Source organism: Chrysochloris asiatica, unplaced genomic scaffold, assembly GCF_000296735.1.
Source record: "Chrysochloris asiatica unplaced genomic scaffold, ChrAsi1.0 scaffold00002, whole genome shotgun sequence".
NCBI lineage: Eukaryota > Metazoa > Chordata > Mammalia > Afrosoricida > Chrysochloridae > Chrysochloris > Chrysochloris asiatica.
This window is the reverse complement of record NW_006408520.1, coordinates 31,135,531-31,156,792: the sequence shown is the minus strand read 5'-3', so window position 1 is coordinate 31,156,792 and position 21,262 is coordinate 31,135,531. Positions and strand designations below refer to the sequence as shown.

The 21,262-nt window shown below is 38.0% G+C and overlaps 1 protein-coding gene across 1 annotated transcript in view; it reads left to right on the top strand.

The window, feature by feature from the left end:
* Nucleotides 1–21,262, top strand: part of CLCA2 (chloride channel accessory 2) — a 62,701-nt gene that overhangs the window by 25,946 nt on the left and 15,493 nt on the right. Inside the window, exons 7-12 of the mRNA XM_006831072.1 lie at nt 3,670–3,900; nt 4,981–5,158; nt 6,343–6,449; nt 8,290–8,514; nt 12,505–12,775; nt 15,910–16,080. Coding sequence (XP_006831135.1) covers nt 3,670–3,900; nt 4,981–5,158; nt 6,343–6,449; nt 8,290–8,514; nt 12,505–12,775; nt 15,910–16,080 — 1,183 coding nt within the window. The remainder of the gene's footprint in view (nt 1–3,669; nt 3,901–4,980; nt 5,159–6,342; nt 6,450–8,289; nt 8,515–12,504; nt 12,776–15,909; nt 16,081–21,262) is intronic.

The following is a 21,262-nucleotide window of genomic DNA, read 5'->3' as shown; positions in this document are numbered from 1 at the left end:
CACTTTAGAACGTTTCATTGTGCTTATGAGGAACCTGTACATAGACCAAGAGGCAGTTACTTAAACAGAACAAGGAGAAGCTGAATGGTTCAAAATCAGAAGAGGTGTGCACCAGAGTTGTATCCTTTCACCATACTTATTCATTCTGTACACACAGGAAAACAATCCAAGAAACTGGATTATATGAAGAAGTATTTGGCATCAGGATTGGTGGCAGACTCATTAACAACCTGCAATATGCACTTTGCTTGCTGGAAGTGAAGAAGACTTAAAATGCTGATGAAGATCAAACATTACAGCCTTCATTATGTATTGTACCTCAATGTAAACAAAAGTCCTCACCACTGGACCAGTAAGTAACATCATGATACATGGAGAAAAGATTGATGTTTTTAAATATTTCATTTACTTGGATCCACAATCAACTCATAGGAGCAGTAGTCAAGAAATCAAAGGATGTATTGCATTAGGCATATCTGCTGCACAAAACCTCTTTAAAGTGTTTGAGACAAAGGCATCAGTTTGAGGACTAAGGTATGCCTGACCCAACCATTGTGTTTTCAATGGCCTAATTTGCATGTGAAAGTTTGACAATGAATAAGGAAGACTGTAGAAGAATTGATGCATTTGAGTTATGGTGTTGGAGAAGAATATTGAAAGCACCGTGGGCAGCCAGAAGAACAAACAAGTCTTTGGATGATGTACAGCCAGAATGTTCCTTGGAAGTAAGGATCATGAGGATACTTCAGACATTTTATTAGGAGGGACCCATCTCTGGAGAAGGACATCATGCTAGGTAAAGTGGAAGGTCAGCAAAAAGGAGGAAGACCCCAAATGAGGATTGACACAATGGCAGCAGCAGTGGGCGTAAGCATAATAACAATTGTGTGCAGGATTGACTGGTGTTTCATTCTGTTGTGCATAGGATCACTAACCTCACAGAACAACAACAACCCACTGGACTGGCTTGGGAGTAAATGCTCACAATACAATATGTCAAAGACCCCACAGATGTGTGAGTTACTGTAGGGGCATCTGGTACTATAGAAGAGAGTAGTCAAAAGAGACTTCACTGTGACGGTGTACATTTAGCTTAACATTGAAGACAGAGTAGCTAAGAGCTATGTTGGGTGAGGTGAATTCAGAGGAGAAAAGGTGAAGGTAAGAGGAGAAGGGAATGTGTACGGTGACTAAAAAAGTAAAAGTAGAAAGACTTGTTAAGTGGAAGTGTGTGTATTGGTATAGCTATAACTAATACTAGGTGGATCTGAAGGAGTGGCAGATAGGATAGAGAAATGCTGTGGGCCTGAGAGTAATTTAAGATATTGAATTGAATGAACCTATTCAAGGGCACGGGGGTTAGTAAGAAAGGAGGAGTAGAAGCAAGTGCCAGATTTCTATTTAAGTTGGAGTAGAGGTCACAATGGGGAATGATAACCATGATGATGGCAATAGTACTGTTCACAGAGTGTTTGCTAGGAGCCTATTTTGCAGATGAGGAAACTTAGACTAGAAAAATGCATGTGTATTTTTTTTTATATATAGTCAAAAAGTAAGCAAATGTTGAAGGTAGGAATCAAAAACCTTATTATATCTACTCTACCAACCTCTTCCCAACATGGTAAAGGAAGCAATACTTGAGAAAGCAGGCAAGGATTCAATGTGTAGCCTTCGAGACACCTGTGGCCATTAAATTAGTAAAGTTTCCTAAGAAGTGTGAAATACAGGTTCTTAACTTAAGGAGAACAAATGACGTATTGATTTGGCAAATCTGCTGCACAAGACCTCTTTACAAGTAACTATTCAACAGCAAAGATGTCAGTTTGAGGACTAACATGCACCTGACCCAAGCCATGGTATTTTCAATAGCCTCATATACAAGTGAAAGTTGAACAGTGAATAAGGAAGACTGTAGAAGAATTGATGCATTTACATTGTGGTATTGGGGGGAGGATATTAAAATTATGGACTGCCAAAAGAACAAACGAATCTGTGTTGGAAGAAATACAGCCAGAGTGCTCTTTGGAAACCTGGATGGTCAGACTTTGTGTTTCATACTTCTGACATATTACCAGGAGGAACCAGTCTCTGGAGAAGGATGTCATGCTTGATAAAGCGAAGGGTTCGAGAAAAAGAGGAAGGCCACAATGAGATGGATTGGCACGTTGGCAACAACAATCGGCTGAAATGATTGTGATGTTGGCACAAAACTGGGCAGTGTTTCATTCTGTTGTGCACAGGGTTGCTATGAGCTAGTACCGACTCAATAGCACTTAACAACAACAACACTTAGTCTGTGGTTCGAGCCTACCAGCTGCTCTGTTGGAGAAAGATAAGGCTTTCTGCTCCCTAAAAGATTTAAAAAAAAAAAAGCCTGAGAAACTCTACAAGGTCGCTGTGAGTTGGAACTGACTCAAAGACACTTAACAACAACAAATACTAGGCTAGTCCTTGATTGTGTAAGTGTAGTTTTATATAGATATTTCAGTTAATCTTTATAGAAATTTATTATAGGTAAGAAAGATCTTATCTCCATTTTACAGATGAATTACTCAGCCAATGGTGACCATGATAATAAGAGGCAGTGAGTGCCAGGATAGATACTGAGTCTCTGCTTGCTCTTCCTCTCTACCAGAAGGTCTCTTTGGAATGTGTACTCCTAACTACCAGCTGTTCCGCGGGAGAAAGATGAGGCTTTCTGCTCCCGTAAAGATTTACAACCTCAGAAACCCTGTACAGGGTCGATATGAGTCGGAACCGACTCCATGGCACATAACAACAACATCCATACAAAACTGTAAAAGAAGCAGAGTTCTGGTGTAGCGTTGTAGGATAAAGCACTGAACTGCAAGGTCAGTTTGAACCACAAGGTTGGCAGTTCAAATTCACCAGCCACTCCTTAGAAACCCTATACAGGGTTACTATGAGTTGGAACTGACTTGAGGGCATTTAAGAACAACAATCGAGACTGAATTTTAAAATAAGCAATTACAAACCTAGTTTTTATTGGTTGTATTGGGTCTTTTAATTTGGGTGAAGATACTTGCATATATTCTTGGTGATGGTGGTGGTTATGGGCCATGAAGTTGGTTCCAACTCATAATGACCCTACATAGAGTTTCCAAGACTGCAAATTTTTTATAGAAGCAGAAAGCTTCATCTTTCTTCATGGAGCAGCTGGTAGATTTGAACTGCTGACCTGGCTGTTAGCAACCCAGTTCATTATCCACTATGCTACCAGGACTCCTTCACATCTATTCTTGTTGTTGTTGTTGTTAAGTGCAGTCGAGTCGATTCCTGTATAGGGTTTCCAAGGAGCAGCTGGTGAGCTTGAAACGGCGACCTTGCAGTTCAAATGGCTTTTTGCAGTCTGGCGCATTAACCCACAGTGCCACCCAGGATCGCATATATTCTTAGAGAGTGGTAAATTATGAATAGCTTGTTGGGAGCAAATTCTAAATCCTCATTCCCCACTCCCACAAAAATACAAAATTTGAGTTTATATTGAAAATACATTGAAAAATATTCCTAGGTTTATGTGACTCTTTTCAACTCTTAAATTGCAACATCTTTAGAAATTAGCAGAGATATTTGTTAATTGAGTTACTTAGTCATTTTTGACTACCAACGAAATGTTACTTTTCTTTTTTTCTCCTTTTTGGCACATAGGCTGACAGACTCCTTCAACTGCAGCAAGCAGCAGAATTTTACTTGATGCAGATTGTTGAAATTCATACTTTTGTGGGCATTGTCAGTTTTGATAGCCAAGGAGAGATCAGGACCCAGCTACACCAAATCAACAGTGATGATGACCGAAAGTTGCTGGTTTCGTTTTTGCCTTCCACTGTGTCCGCTGAAGCAGAAACCAGTGTCTGTTCAGGGCTTAAGAAAGGATTTGAGGTACAGTCAAGCTTTTCTACCCTTATATCACCTCCACTCTCCTTTCCCTCATTTTATATCTGAGACTGCTTCTGATTGGGGGCAATCTGTCACAATGTGGTCATAGCATCCTCAACTATAGACGAGTAATAGATTAACTTTAAAGGCAGGAACTATGTCTTGTTCACTACAGTGTGCCTAGCAAAGTACTTGGCATGTAATATGTAATTGCTTAATAAATACTTGCTGAAGAAATGAGTAAATAAATGAATGCAGTGTTCCCAACTAGAGGATCTTCACATCCTGTGGGCAGTTTCTGATTCTGTCCATTCTGATACTATTCCAGTTATGTTCATCATTACTCTTGAGTTTTCCATTCAAAAGCCTCATGCCTGGCTCCTGTCTGTTGTCATACTTGCATAATAGGCTTCAAGAAAATTAGAGTCAAGTAAAGCCAGTGGCATGTTTTAGGAATGAGGTAGGGAAAGAATTCATCACAATCAACACAGCATTGGATTCAGCATATGGGATACAGCCATGTGTCACACATCTGATAGCAAGCAAGACATATCAGCTATAGGCAAGTGTTTCTCAATTTTGTCCCCTGAAATCACTTGAGGATTGAAGAGCAATAATGCTTGGATCTTACTCCAGAGACTCTAATTTAATTGATTTTGGATACGGCCTGGCCATTAGAAATATTTTAAGATCATCCTCTTATTCTAATGTTGAGTAATTGTTCTAGAAATTGCCAAAGTAATTCTAGGCCTTTATGAACTATGTAAGAGATTCCTGGTCCTGAGATGCAAGAACCTCACAGAATAATATATCCAATATCCTCTGTGGTGGACATTCTTCTGACCTAAAAGCATACCATGATGATTATGATGAGAAGATACTCTGCCCACACAGAAACCATCAAAGGCATGTAGGCTGACAGTGCTATGATGGAGTGAGTGGAGATGGATGTGAGGTACAGGGGCTACGGAGAACTTGTACGAGTCATTTCTAGTGGGGAGTTTGGAATGAGAGTGAGTTCTTCTGCTCAGTAATACCATTTGAATTACATGTACTCTCAAATGACTGATACCCTGTATTCAGGTGGTTGAAAAACGGAATGGAAAAGCATATGGCTCTGTGATGGTATTAATAACAAGTGGAGATGATGAATATATCAACAATTGCGTACCCACCGTGCTCAGCAGTGGCTCAACCATTCATTCCATTGCCCTGGGTTCATCTGTGGCTGAAAACCTAGAGGAGTTATCACATCTTACAGGTAAATAAATTTCTACAAAATCTTATTTTTCAGAGCATTTCCTTTTGACTTGAAGTTGCAAAGTACAAACATAAGTATTTAATTGAAAACCAGAAGCTTTCTAAAATAAAAACAAAAAATATATAAAATGTTGTGTTTTTGAACTTTTAATCTGTTGTTAAGTGTCATTGAGTTGGTTTCAACTCATGTCCACCCTGTATTAGGTTTCCAAAGAGCATCTGGTGGATTTGAACCACTGACTTTATGAGTGGCAGTCCAATGCTTAACCTATAGTATCATGCTAGGACTTCACTTTTCCTCTAGAAAGTGTCAATTATATATATACATGCTTTTTTGTAATTTTTCACTAAACCAACCTGCTGTGGTTAAGTGCAAGCAAGTCAGTTCTGATTCAAAGCGATCCTGTAAAGGGTTTCTGAGGAGTAACTGGAATATTTGAACCGCCAATCTTGTGATTGTTAGTTTAGTGTGTATCCTACAGCACCAAATCGGGACTCCAAAACCTGTCTAAGAAAGTATAATTATGAAAATTTCAAAAATACGTTTGAAATTAAGTAAACTAACTTATATTTAAGAACAATATTATAAAAAACCTTTTCTTTTTTATACAAAATGAGGCACTTATAATTTTATTTATATCCAATAAAAATGAGTCTGCTAATTTAGAAATTGAACATTGACCTTTATTGAATTATTTCTGAAAACAATAGAAATTAACCTAGCTAGATAGTCTAGAAATTTTACCTTAAATTACAAGACTAAATAAATATTTGATATCTTACCACTTATTTAACAGGCAGGAGCCCTGTGGCACTGAGATAGAGCACTGAACCACAAGGTCTGTTTGAACCATAAGGTTGGCGGTTCAAACTCACTAGCCACTCCTTGGAAATCCTATACAGGATCACTATGAGTCAGAATCGACTCAACGGCACTTAACAACAACAACCAGGAAGAGTTTTTGGCCCTGACATAAATGCCATGAATGGAACAGACAAAAGCACCCCACTTCAGTTTCTTACCACTTACAGGGTGCCATGAAATGCTGATTAAGCACAATCCCTACTTCCCTAAAACTAACATCGTTAATAAACGTCACTGGAAAGGCCTAAAAATTTATTTTTGTTTTGTTTTATTTTATATACTTTACATTGATCAGTTAATATCCTAATCATGTATTCCAGGAGGTTTAAAGTTCTTTGTTCCAGATAAATCAAACTCCAATAGCATGATTGATGCTTTCAGTAGAATTTCCTCTGGAACTGGAGACATTTTTCAGCAACGTGTTCAGGTCAGAATTTCCTCAGTGTTATAACTACATATGGGCTAGGAGTGGCTCCAGGAAAGAAAGGGAAGTAACCATTTCATTAATCTCATTTGAATATGTAACAGTCAGTGTGTGGAAAGCTTTTAATGAACTTCTTATGACCAGAACCAGGCTTCATGCTCACATAATGTCTGTACTTGTCAGGAGTCCCAGCATGGTGCAAATAATTAATGTTCTTGGCTGCTAATCAAAGGCTGGAAGTCTGAGTTCACCCAGAGGGGCCCCAGAAGAGAGACCTGACTATCTACTTCTGAGAAATCAGCCCCTGAAATCCTATGGGACACAGTTCTCCTCTGACACACATGGGGTCAGACCATGAGTCTTGGCTGGGAGGGCAGCTGGTATGGTAGTCCTTAGCCCCAGCAGGCATGGTCTGTAATTTCCAATTCAGTTTTTCAGGGTCTATGAGCAGAGCTTGCTTCTTCCTTTATACTCACATTGGGGTGGGACTGTAGAGTAAAGCCCAAAAGAATGATAAGAAGCTATGTATTTAGTTTCAGTTCCATCATAACGATTGATTGATCTGAAACCATTTTATTTTATTTATTTTAACATCTTTGAAACTCCTCTTTTGTATAAGAAGTACTGTTTGATTAAATTCTAAACCTTTTAAATTATCTCTTCAACTCTCACAATCTGTTTTGCTCACAGAAACTTTCTCTAATCAAGCCATTTTTAAAAGTGACAATTTTTGTTTCCTATGAGTAATTTGAAGATCATAACTGAATAATGTTTTGGACAGTATTTCATCTGTGGCCTCCTCACAGATGGTAAATGAACCTTCCAAGTTAATGACTTGATGTGAATAATGAAGTCAGTAAATTATTGTCAGAAAATATTTAATATAAAGATTATATTTACATAGCAAAGGCAATAACCACAGTTCCATCATTAGAAGAAAATGTGAATGATAGATGTAGTGTGTACTAAAGATTAGATTACAATGGATTCTTCTACTGATGATTCTCAATAATAGTTCTCACCTATGATTTCAACCTTAATAATATGGAATAATTACAAATATTGAAAAGTAGAATATTTTAATATAAATGATTATTCAGTCAGGACCATGTCCTCCCAGCTATGCCAGCATAAAGGCGTATCTTAGCCTCTACCCTGCTCAGGCAATGTTACCAAACTCGTTCAGCACTGCTGATATATGCCCAATGAGCACTCTGTTCTGTTATAAGCTTCAGCCTGACCACATTGGGTTTAGCTACATGAGTTGGCAAACCTATCTCCTCCAGCTAAGTGCCTAGACACACCACCTTCAGCAAGTGAGCCTACTGCCCAAAGTCGTTCAGTTTTACCATCTGTGGCCCAGGAAGCCCACTACTCTCTCTGGTGCTCTGTCTCTCGGTTCTGCTGTTGCTGTTTCTCTACCACTCCTCTACCTCTTGGCTCAGTACATAGGGACCTCTTGGGGTCCAAAGGATGCACTCCACTCCTGGCTCCTCTTTGATTGTATCCAAGTTTTTATAATCACAATTTATCCTTTTAGCAATGACAACTGAATCATATAACCCCATCAGTATCTTTCCAACCTTTCCCTACCCAGACCCATTAGGAAAAAAAGTTTTTGGTTGGGGCTTACAAACAAAGACTATGGATAGAAGAGCTATCTGAAGTAAATCACTGTGCTGTCCTTACACATATATACACACACATACACATATAAAGCTTATTATGAATGACTAAATAATTTTTAATTTTACTAATTCGTTTTGTTATAAAACTAAAGAAGACAAAGATGGAACTATGATGCATATACTAGAAACTCACACATGTATATTTTCTTTAACAGCTTGAAAGTGCTAGTGAAATTGTGAAACCTCATCATCACTTAAAAAACACTGTTTCTCTAGATAAAAGTGTGGGCAATGACACTGTCTTTTTAGTCACATGGCAGACCAGTGGTCCCCCTGAGATTGTATTATTTGATCCTAATGGAAGAAAATACAGCACAAATAATTTTACCAGCAATCTAGCTTTGAAGACTGCTCGCCTTTCCATACCAGGAACTGCTAAGGTAGGTGCTGTGTCCTTGCTCATAATGACAGGATTTGGTCAAGTATATGATTTTCCATTGAACTGCATAATTAAATGCACTGTGTAAAGGAAATCACATTGGATATATAAAAAATATTACCTTGGAACCTTTATGAGTACATTTGTGAATGTTAAAAATGAAGAACTAATGGGGGTTGTGTTTAAAACTTTAAACAATAAATGTCAAATCCTTCTCCCCTAGACAGGTGAAATTAGTATATATGCCAGACTCTATGACACTTAACAACAACAGGCCCTGGTAGCATACTGGTGACACATTGGACTGCTAACTGCACGTCAGTAGTTCCAATCTACCAGTTGCTTCTCTGTAGAAATATGAGGCTTTCTTCTCTAGTCGAGATTTAGAGCCTCGGAAACCCTATGCAGGGTCGCTATGAGTTGGATCTGACTCAGTGGCACACAACCACCACCACTCTTTGGTCCCTATCTCTTGGAGTCCTGGTGTAGGGTAATGCACGGGACAAAAGGTCAGTTTGAACTGCAAGGTTGGCAGTTCAAATTCACCAGCTGCACCCCGGAAACTGTACTCAGAGTCACTATGAGTCGGAACTAACTTAATGGCACTTAACAACAACAACGAGTAGAGTCCTGGTGTGGTCTTGTAGGATAGGCACAGGATTGCTGATACAAGGTTTATGGCTTAACTCACTAGCTGATGGTGGGAAACTACAGGGTTGCTATGAGTTGGATTGGACTAGACAGCACTTAATAACAACAAGATACGTCTGAAGCTCTGGGAAAAGGAAATAGCACATGAAAAGGCCCAGAGATAAAGAACATGACTGTGTACGGAATTTCAAATAGTGCAGTATTGAATAAACCACAGAGTAGCATGTAAGGTGGGGTTTGTGGCAAGGAAGGAGTGAGTGGTAATGAGGATAGAAAGTAAACAAGAGCCATATCAGCAAGGAATTTGTATGCCAATAAACAAAGCAGGGACGGGACTTGAAACCTAAAGGTAAAGGGGCATGACTAACATTTCTAAACAGAACTGACCAGATCCATTCATGCACTGCCTGAATTTAGTCACTCATCCACTTCCTGAATCCCCTCCCCACATCACTGTTGAAAGCCAGATTGACATCTCTCTCATCCATTCTTCATTTCTGTCAAAGTGGGCCTTCTAAAGTCTAACTAGGATCAAAACCCTTTGATAGCTTCAGAATGAAATATAACTGGTTACTATTACATATGATGCTCTTCATGTTCTGGCTTTTGCATAAGCTATCTCTTAACTCTTTTCCATAACATCCTACTTATTTTTGGAATTTAAATGGGTTTCAACCTTGATGTAAGGGCTGAGCTCAAATTTCTCTGTGATAAGTTTTCCTGACTTTGCCAGTGTCGATCTCTGATTCATATGTTAGGGGCTACAGGACACAGAGTTTCTGTTACTAAAATGGAAGTATATAGCTCTGTAGGATAAGCACTGGACTACAAACCACAAGGTTAGTGGTTCAGCCCATCAATCACTCTGTGGGAAAAAGATGCGGCTTTCTGCTCCCACAAAGATTTACAGTCTTGGAAACCCTACACAGGGTCACTATGAGTTGGAACTAACTCCATGGTACTCAACAACATTACCAAAATATCCTATTGAACTTTTCTTCAAACTCATCATGACCTTTTCACACCTGTATACAAGGATAGGAATCCTGGTGTGGCTCAGGAGGATAAGCACTGGACTGCTAACCAAAAGGTCAGCGGTTCCAACCCACCAGCAGCTCCTCAGAAACCCTATGAGTCAGAACCAACTCAATGGCACTTGACAATAGCAACAATACAAGAGCAAGAAACACTTTACCTAATTGTTGCTCCCTGGGCCTGCCCCCTTAGTCTAAATTAGGTGCCCTACATCAAAACACTTACTACTCCAGAGGAGAAGATTCAGACGTAGATGTTCCTGTCATGTCTGTTACTAATATTATTTTTATTATTAAAAAGTAATGGGCAGATGACCTTGATTCTTGAGTTGTTACTTCACTGAAAAATTATAAAGAGGAACCCAATAAAGAAGAAAAAGAGGTTGGATAGAATGTGATAGCACTACAATTGTCCACGATGAGTCACACCTTAATCCATTGCTTTTCTTGGTTCTTCCTTTTGCTCTGTTACATTCATCTTGTTGCTCTCTGGGTTTAATAATAATAATAATAATAATAAAAGAAATATATATATATATATATAGCCTATTAACAATTTGTGATATGCAGATAACACAACCTTATTTGAAGCACTCACTGATTAAGATCTAAGACTTAATTAGTTTTCAATATAAAGAAAACAAAAATCCTCACACCTGGACTAAAAAGCAACATCATGAGAAACAGAGAAAAGTTTGAAGTTGTCATGGATTTCATTTAACTTGAATCTACAGTCTACTCCCATGAAGGCAACAGCAGTGGAAATCAAATAACACGTTGCATTGGAAAAATCTGCTGCACAAAACCTCTTTAAAGGGCTCAAAAACAAACATGTCATTTTGAGGACTAAGGTATGCCTGACCCAAGCCATAGTATTTTCAGTTGCCTCACATATGTGTGAAAGTTGGACGATGAATAAGGAAGACAGAAGAAGAATTGGTGTCTTTGAATAATGATGTTGGTGAAGAATATTAAACATTCATGTACTGGCAGAAGAAGGAACATATCTGTCTTGAGCTAAGTGCAGCTAGAATAGTGCTCAGAAGTGAGGATGGTGAGACTTTTTCTTATACTTTGGACGTGTTGTTAGAAGGATCAGTCCCTGGAGAAGTGTATCATGTTTGGTAGAGTGAAAGTCAGTGAAAAAGAGATGACCCAGAGACTGTAACATGGGCTCCAATACAGCAATGATTCTGAGGCTGGTGCAGGACCAGTCAGCTTCGTTCTGTTGTACATAGGGTCACTATGAGTTGTAGCTGACTCTTAACAAAACACCTAACTAACAACAAGAACAATATGTATAACTTAATCAAGAAAAAAAAAATTCTACATTACAGATTTCACTGTTTTCTTAAATCACCAAAGCACACTGCCATGGAATTGATTGATTCACAGTGACCCTTTGAAACAGAGTACAACTGTTACATCTTTACAGGAACAGATAGCTTCTTATGTCTGTAGCAGAATGACTAGAGGGTTTGAATCACCAACCTTTATAAGTTAGCATCCCGAAACTTAACCCACCAGGGCTCCTTTCATATTTCTCTAAACAGTTTAACTAAGGCAAAAGAGTGGTGTTTAGCAATATTTATACAAATAACATGCACAGTGTAGAACTCTGTTGTTGTTGTTAGGTGCTATCGAGCTGATACCAACCCATAGCGACTCTATGCACAACAGAACAAAACACTGCCCAGTCTTGGGCCAACTTCACAACAGTTGCTACGCCTGGATTCATCGCTGCTGCCACGGTGCCAATCCATCTCATTGTGGGGGTGGGGGGGTTCCTTTCTCTTTTTCTCCTATTAAAAACAGTGTCCTTTTTTTGGTTCCTAATAATATATATGTGATTTTATTGTTATTCTGTTGCTTGATATGAAGGACAGGTTAGAGGTCTGCCTTTTATTTAGGATGTCCTTGTGAATAATAATGGTTCATTTAATTTGTTGTCATTTTCTCAGTTATAGAAAAGGGAAAAAAGCATTGATCCTCTTTCTGTATCAAGGAGTCTGGATTAATATTTGCATAGTACTTTGAAACTGGGCACTATTTTCATTATCTACTAAAAATGAAAATAACGATCTGCCTCCCTATCTCAAATAAATCCTGGGTACATTTCCCTAAAGAGTTGTGAAAACCACAGCTATACTGAATTTAGTTGTTGTTTAAACCAATATTATTTTTCTTGACATCCTTTTAGTATCAAAGAGTGCAAAACCAACAAAACAAGAACAAAAAACAGTAGAGGGTTAGATTTATACTTCAAATTTTAAGGTTGATGTTATTTCTTCACACTTGTTTTGCAGCCTGGGCACTGGAGTTACACACTGAACAATACTCACCAATCTCTTCAAGTCTTGAAATTGATTGTGACCTCTCGGGCCTCCAGCTCAGCTGTGGCCCCTGCCACAGTGGAAGCCTATGTGGAAAAAGACAGCACTCATTTTCCCCATCCAGTGATGATTTATGCAAACGTTAGAAAGGGGTTTTATCCCATAGTTAATGCCACTGTAACTGCTATAATTGAACCAGAGACTGGAGATGCTGTTACACTGAAGCTTTTTGATGATGGAGCAGGTAACAAGGAATGTCATGTTGTTTTTCATGTTACTAAGATGCCATGTTATCATTTCGCAATATGAAGAATAAGCTCCTAAGAGTGTGACTGTGAAATAATAGCATGAGGATGACAGGAAGTGTCTTGACACCTCGCCTTAGCTTCCACTTGGCCATCAGGACATTGTGGCATTGGACACTCTCACTTAGTGAGATCACACAGGAATCGGCTTAGACTTACATATCCTCATAATATCTTGATATCCCTCTAAATTCACCAACTCTACTGCTTACTGATATAATCAGGTTGGACAGTTAAAATAGCAAATGAAACATCCAGAAGAGAGCTACAATGACAGTCGAGCCATTTTATCTGGACCTATGGACATTGAAAGGATCTCTGGTAGTGTAGTGGTTATGAATTGGACTGTGAACCGCACAGTCAGCAGTTCGAAACTACCAGCTGCTTTGCAGGAGAAAGATGAAGCTTTCTGCTCCTGTAAAGATTTATAGCCTTGGAAACCATATTCAGGGTCGCTGTGGGTTGGAACCGACTCGATGGCACTTAACAACAGCATGGACATTAAACTTTATAGTCCATGTTATGACCTGAAATTATCCTTTGGCTAAGTAGCTGGGTTGATGAGACGACGCAGTCCCATCTCTCGCATCATGCAGTGCCCTCTGGTTGTATGATTTTGTCATAAGGCCTCGTTAGAGAGTCTAGTGAAATCAGGATAGAAATTCCTTTACCACTGGGAAAACAAACAAAACAAACTCCTACTTCAAAGCTCTAGTTCTGCAGATACGGAGTCCAGAGTCTCATCTTTATATATTCAGGACAGCACAGAAACAGGTTAAACACTTAGACACTTTCTGACGAATTTATTTTGATTTTCATTGGTTCATAATTTAAATTCTGTTCTTTTCCTACACTAAATTCTCATAATAACAATAGACCATAAAAATCTATGTTAGCAGCCACAAGTATTTGATCTGCTAAAAAAAAAAAAATCACACTCTCTGCCCTGTTGCTTCAAAGTTTATTCAAAGGATATCTAATTCAAGTCCACCTCAAAGGGATGCCAGAGAAATCTTTTTAGCCTAATGGACTGGATCCAAATGAACTTCTCATGTTCTGACGGCTTATCCATGGCTGTCCCTCTTATTTTTTTTGTATATAGTCCAAAAGTGCACTTTACTGAATGTTTTTCCTTTCTTGCCTCAGTCTGTGGGCTGGCCTGGAGAACAGATGATGGCAGTTTTAGTAAAGTCACCTGAGTCAACTCAAAGTGCTTTTATATTTAACCCCTGGAACCATCTCATTTATTTGCCATCTAAATTTAAACTCTAGTGAAAGATATAATGAAAATTATTCCTTAGTCATCAAAGTATACATTTATTTTTTAAAAATACTTAAACACATATGCATAACTGTCTAATACATACTTTCATAATGGAAGCACTATTTAATCTGCTAAATAAATAAATAAATAAACAAAATTAAAATTTATTCTGGTTAAATACTCCACAATTTTTAAATGTACTTTCTCATGCATGGTCTCAAGTTGTGATTACAACAACCCTATGTGGTAAGTTGGAGTCCTGGTGTGGCACTGTGGGTTAATGCGCCAGACTGCAAAGCTATTTGAACTGCAAGGTCGGTGGTTCAAGCTCACCAGCTGCTCCTCAGAATCCCTATACAGAGTCACTATGGGTTGGAACCGACTCAATGGCACTTAACAACAACAACAATGTGATAAGTTATTATCCCCATATTAAAAATGAGAAAACTGAAGCTCAGAGAGATTAAGTTTCATAGCTTAATCAAATCCCTGACTTGAAAGCTAATGTACTTTTCTAGTTCTTGCTGCCTCGATGATTAAATGAGGTAACAGTAAGTGCTTGTGGTATGGAGATCTTTCATTATTTTGAATTTTTTCTTTGTTATTTCTCAACAAAGTTAGACCTTCATGTTAATCACTAAAAGTCAACATTTGATTATTTTCAGTAGACAATTAATAATACAACAAAACATGCTTAGCAGTTTTTTATTTTAATTAAACATACTTTTGTGTTGAGGATCACTGTGCTGCAGTGGGAAAATAAGGATTCTAGAGCACTTTAGCTATTATACAATGCTAGGGTTTAGGGTTTGGTGTATAGTGTGAGCATTGATTTGACCTCTAGGACAGGACAAGCTACTTGCTCAATGTGACCACTTGCACTATGAATTATGAATCTGATCTGCATTTGAGTGAGGCTGGACCTCCCCATGCTGCCTTGGATTCAGTCATGGAATTTACTTGACGTTGAACTTCTCTCTAAGGATAAATACAAAAGGAAGGAAGTTTAGCACTAGTCAAGGCACAGTTGTTGTTGTTGAGTGCCGTAGAGTCGATTCTGACCCATAGCGACCTTGTATAGGGTTTCCAAAGAGCATCTGGTGAGTTTGAACTGCTGACCTTGTAGTTCAAATGGCTTTGCAGTCTGGTGCATTATCCCACAGCGCCACACCAAGACTCCCAAGACACAGTGGATGGAACCAAAGCCTGGGAAACACCAAATCAGCACACCCTTTAAATTCTAGAACAACAATTCTATGTTCCCTCTAATAGTAACATTAAATAATGACACATGATTTAACAACTACCAAACTTATTTTTTTTTCCAGGACAGTTATTAATCAGTTGGTTTCAGGGAGTTTATAAACTCCTTAAAATTTATAAGAATAGTTACATGCACATATATGAGTATGAGTATTTCCTGGGTATAGAATCACTTTCATTCCAAAAGGGTGTGTGATCATAAACAAGTTTAAGAATGTGATTAGTTTCTCTGAGAAACTAGTAAATATCAATTTCAATAATAGTACTAAGAGCTTAAAAGGTGATAATTAAAAGTTGCCTTCATACTGAAACAGGTACAACTTATTCACTTTAAGAAAAATTATTTCTCAGAAGTTAGGGAATCACAGAAAGAAATTATGTAGTCATTGGACTTTAAATCACATGATAATATCAAAAGAAATTTGACAGTTATGGTATATGCTAAAATGGGAAGAATAAGGGAGAAATTCTTGTTTTCAATGGCTTAATTACATACTAGTAATCAAACACAATGACAAATGTTAACTGATTTTTTTCTATATACAGGTGCTGATATTATAAAAAATGATGGAATTTACTCGAGGTATTTTTTCTCCTTTGCTGTAAATGGTAGATACAGCTTGAAAGTGCATGTCTATCAATCTCCCAGCATAAGCAACCGAGTCTACTCTGTTCCAGGGAGTCATGCTATGTACGTACCAGGTTACATAGCAAATGGTAAGAATCATTAGCATTGTTAATCAGATGACCTAATTTTATGTATATATTTCTCTGGTGTATATGTCTATTAGAGAGAGGTTGAGAAAGAAAAAGAGTTTAAATCTTTCCATACTCAGGTCAGTACCGAATTTGTTGACTATTTCTTCAGTCTTCACTGACTGAAAAGAGTATCAGGAAAGTGATAGATAATTCTCACACATTAACTGCATTCTTCATTTTAGTCATCAGTTTGGCCTCTTTCTTGTGACTGTTTAATCAGAATTACTAACTTCTTAACTTAGTAGTAGAGATTTACCATTGAGTTTTCTCATTCCTGCTCCTGAATTTCCTCTATAGAGAGACATTTAGGAAAGATAATGAGGTAAAAAGTTTGCAGTTTAACAAAGGAAAGCTACCTAAATAATCCCCATATTAGAAATGATTTTCTGACTTAATATGTTTGGATGTTACAGACAATTTAGTGATTCCTAAAGATGTTTCATGGGAGAAAGATAAGGCTTTCTGCTCCCATAAAGATTTACAGCCTTAGAAATCCTGTACACGGTCACTATGAGTTGGAACTGACTCAATGGCACATAACCACCACCATCAAAGATGTCTGTATTCCTTCAAGAAAAAACACACCAAATTGTGAACAGAAAACACACATTTTTTAAAAACATGATCATTATGTTCTGTATGAGAATTAGTATTTAGGATATAAAAGACCCACGGAGATATATCACTGTTGTCTTCAAAAAGAATCTAAACAATTTCTTAACATTCGTATTCCCAAAATTGCAGAATCCTTATACACACCATTTTAGCAGCTATAATAAATCATTTATATGATTCTAGCACATGTATCATACCTTAAAATGAGGAGAAATCGCTGTAAATATCCATTAATAAGCAGAACATGGAATGTGCGCAGTATGAGTCTAGGAAAAGTGAGAGGTGTCAAAAATGAATTGGAACACATAAACATCAATATCCTAGGCATTAGTGAACTGAAATAGACCATTTTGAATATTGACCATTTTGAATCTGACAATCCCATGGTTTATTATGCCGAGAATTACAAATTAAAGAAGAATGGCATCACATTCATCATCAAAAAGAACATTTCAAGATTTATCTTAAAATACAGCACTGTCTGTGATAGTATAATATCCATACACCTACAAGGAAGACCAGTAAGTACAACTATTATTCAGTTTTACACACCAGCCACTAAAGCCAGTGATGATGAAATTGAAGAATTCTACCAACTTCTTCAGTCTGAAATTTATCAAACATGCAATACAGATGTATTGCTAATTACTGGTGATTGGAATCCAAAGATTGGGAACAAAGAAAAACGATCAATCATTGGAAAACATGGCTTTGGTGATGCTAGAAATCCCATGATAGAATTTTGTGAAACCAATGACTTTTTCATGGCAAATACCTTTTTAAACAAAATAAAAAATCACTATACACATGGACCTCACCAGATGCAACACACAAAAATCAAATTGATTACATCTGTGGAAAGAGAAAATGGAAAAGATTCATATCAACAGCCAGAACAATACTGGGCAGACTGTGAAACAGACCATCAATTGCTCTTATGCAAGTTCAAGCTGAAGCTGAAGAAAATTAAAACAAGTCCACAAGAGCCAAAATATGTCCTTAAACATATCCCACCTGAATTTAGAGATCCTGTCAAGAACAGATTTGATGAATTAGAAATTAATGACCAAAGACCAGAAGAGTTGTGGGATGATATCAGGAACATCATATAGGAAGAAAGCAAAAGATTATTTAGAAGACAAAAAAGAAGGAAAAGACCAAAATGGATATCAGAGGACTCCACACAGAGTCTTGCTCACTGGTTTAGAGATGCTAAAAGCACTTAGAAGAAAAGAGGAGGTGAAAGAGGTGAATAGAAAATTTCAAAAGGCAGCTTGAGGAGATAAAGTCTTCTCAATGTGCAAAGACCTGGGGTTAGAAAACCAAAGAGAAGAACATGCCTAGCATTTCTAAAGCTGAGGAAACTGAAGGAAAAAATCCAAGCCTTAATTTAAAATATTGAAGGATTCTTTGAGCAAAATACTAAACGATGCAGAAAGCATCAAAAATGATTAAAGGAATATGTAGAGTCACTGTACCAAAAAGAAATAGTCAATGTTCAACCATTTCAAGAGGTAGCAAATGATCAAGTGCCAATGATCCCAAAGGAAGAAGTTCAAGGTGCACTGAAGGCATTGTCAAAGAAAAGGCTCTGGGAATTGATGGGATGCAAATTGAAATCTTTCAACAAACTGAGGCAGCACTACAAGTACTCACTCATCTCTGCCAAGAAATTTGGAACCTGGCCAACTGATTGGAAGAGATCCATGTTTGTGCCCATTCCAAAGAGAGGTGACCCAATGGAATGTGGAAATCATTAGATGATATCATTACTATTGTATGCAAGTAAAATATTGCTATGTTGTTGTTGTTGTTGTTGTTATGTGCCGTGGAGTCAGTTCCAACTCATAGCAACCCTGTACAGGGTCTCCGAGGCTGTAAATCTTTACAGGAGCAGAACGCCTCATCTTTCTCCCACGGAACAGCTGGTAGTTTCGAACTGCTGACCCTGAGGCTCGCAGCCCGATTCGTAATCACTACACTACCAGAGCTCCTTGCTATAGATATTTCAAAACTGGCTGCAGCAAAACATTGACAAAGAATTGCCAGAGGTTCAAGCCAGATTCAGATGAGGACATGAAATGATGGATGTCCTCAATTGCTGATGTCAGGTGGACCTTGGCTGAAAACAGAGAATACCAGAAAGATGTTTACCTGTGGTTTACTGACTATACAAAGGTTTTTGATTGTGAGGATCATGGCAAGCTATGGACAACATTGGGAGAATGAGTATACCAGAACACTAAATTGTGCTCATGAGGAACCTGTACATAGACCAAGAGGTAGTTGTTCAAACTGAATTAGGGAACACTCAGTGGTTTAAAATTAGGAAAAGTACGTGCCAGGGTTGTATTCTTTCACCATATTTATTCAATCTGTATGCTAAGCAAATAATTCGAGAGGAGCATGGCATCAGGATCAAAGGAAGACTCATTAACAATCTGTGATGTGCGGTTTGTACAGCCTTGCTTAATCCAAGTGAGGGGGAGTTAAAATACTTACTGATGAAGATCAAACACTATACCTTTCAGTATGTGTTACACCTCAGTGTAAAGAAAACAAAAATCCTCACCACTGGACCAGTAAATGGCATCAGGATAAATGGAGAAAAGATTGACATTATCAAAGGCTTCATTTTGCTTGGATCCGCTATCAACACTCATGGAAACAGCAGTCAAGAAACAAACAACATATTGCATTAAGGAAATCTGCACAAGACATTTTTAAAGTATTCAAGAGCAAAGATGTCCATTGGACGACTAAAGTGGACCTGACCCCAAACACGATATTTTCAGTCACCTCATATGCATGTGAAAGTTGTACAATGAATAAAGACTAGAAGAATTGATGCATTTGAGTTATGGTGTGGGAGGAGAATGTTAAAATTACCATTGAGTATCAAAAAACAAACCGATCTGTATTGGAAGTACATCCTTGGAAACCAGGATGGCTGGACTTCATTACTTATACTTTGAACTTAATATCTGGAGGTCCGGTCCCTGGAGAAGGACATCACGCTTGGTAAAATGGAGGGTCAGCAAATAAGCGGAAGATTGACAATGAAATGGATTGGCACAGTGGTGGCTGCAGTGGGTTCAAGAATAGCAAAGACCCTGAAGTTAGCACAGAACCAGGCAATGTTTCATTCTGTTGTACAGAAAGTTGCTATAAGTTGGTACCAACTTGATGACACCTAACAACAACAACATCACATGTATCTATATTTTTTTGCTTGAAGTTTTTCATTTTTTACTAGAAAATACTTCTCACTAAAAAACTCAAGATACTACAGTGGATTTTTTATTTCCTGATCTCTTTAGTGGTTTCTAGAATATAATTTACTCTCTCCTCTATTTTAAAATAATTTGGTCTACCTAAAAACTGGTGCAAATCAATTTGCACAATAACATGCAATAATTAATTGTCACCAGGAATTCTAGTGGTATTGTAGGATAAGTACTGGACTACTGACCACAAGTTCAGCAGTTCAAACCCCAGCTGCTCCATAGAAGAAAGATGAAGCTTTCTGTTCCCATAAAGATTAACAGTCTTAGAAACTCTATACCAATTCAACAACACCTAACAACAACATGGTTTTATTGCAGATATAATTTTGTATTTCTAAACATATATTCTCTCTTACATGTGTACATCAAAAAGTTACTAGACGACAAGGTTAGTGCTAGGATCTAGTGACTCCAAGTAGAATACAACCTGATTTTTATGAAGTTGCTTACAGACTTCTGGACTAATTGGAGTTATCGCCCCAAAATTCCATGAGTTTAAAGAATGCAAATAGTAGTAGTGGTGTGGTGCTGTAGGATAAAGCACTAGACTGCAAGGTAGGTTTGAACTACAAGGTCAGAGGTTCATACTCACCATTTGCTCCTTGGAAACCCTATACAGGGTCACTATGCATCAGAACTGACTCAACAGTACTTACCAACAACAACAATGCACCTGCACCCTTCCCCTCCTTCCCAAAGGCCCACCTTTCCACTGGATTTGTTCTGGATCCCATCTCAGCTCTCATTCAAGGACCTTCAGAGAGCTCCCTTGCATATTCCTGCTCTACTACAGCCCTCTTAAACAGCAGCCAAACATGTTTTATTACCTCCCATGTCAAAAAAAAAAAATCTTTCTTGTTTTTCCTCCATCTATCGTCCACCTCTCTGCTACAGATCACAGTCCAGTTCCTTGAAATTACTCTAAACCTGATGACTGTACTTTCTTGTGTCCAGTTTGTCACCTCAGGTCACCACAATCTGACTTCCACCCAAATCACTCCACTGGAATATCTCTCGCCATAGTTACCAATGGCCATTCTGTTGAGAAATCTAAAGGGCATGTGTAATCATCATTGTGCTTGACTTCAGCAAAACTGATTTCTCCCTTCTTTGTCATGTCTTTGTTTTCATGAGACTACATTCTCCTGATTGCCTCTTACTCTCTGGCAGTTTTCTGTCAGACTTTTCCACAGAACACATCCTAACCCTTCTTCTCACTCTGTTATTTGGAGTCACAC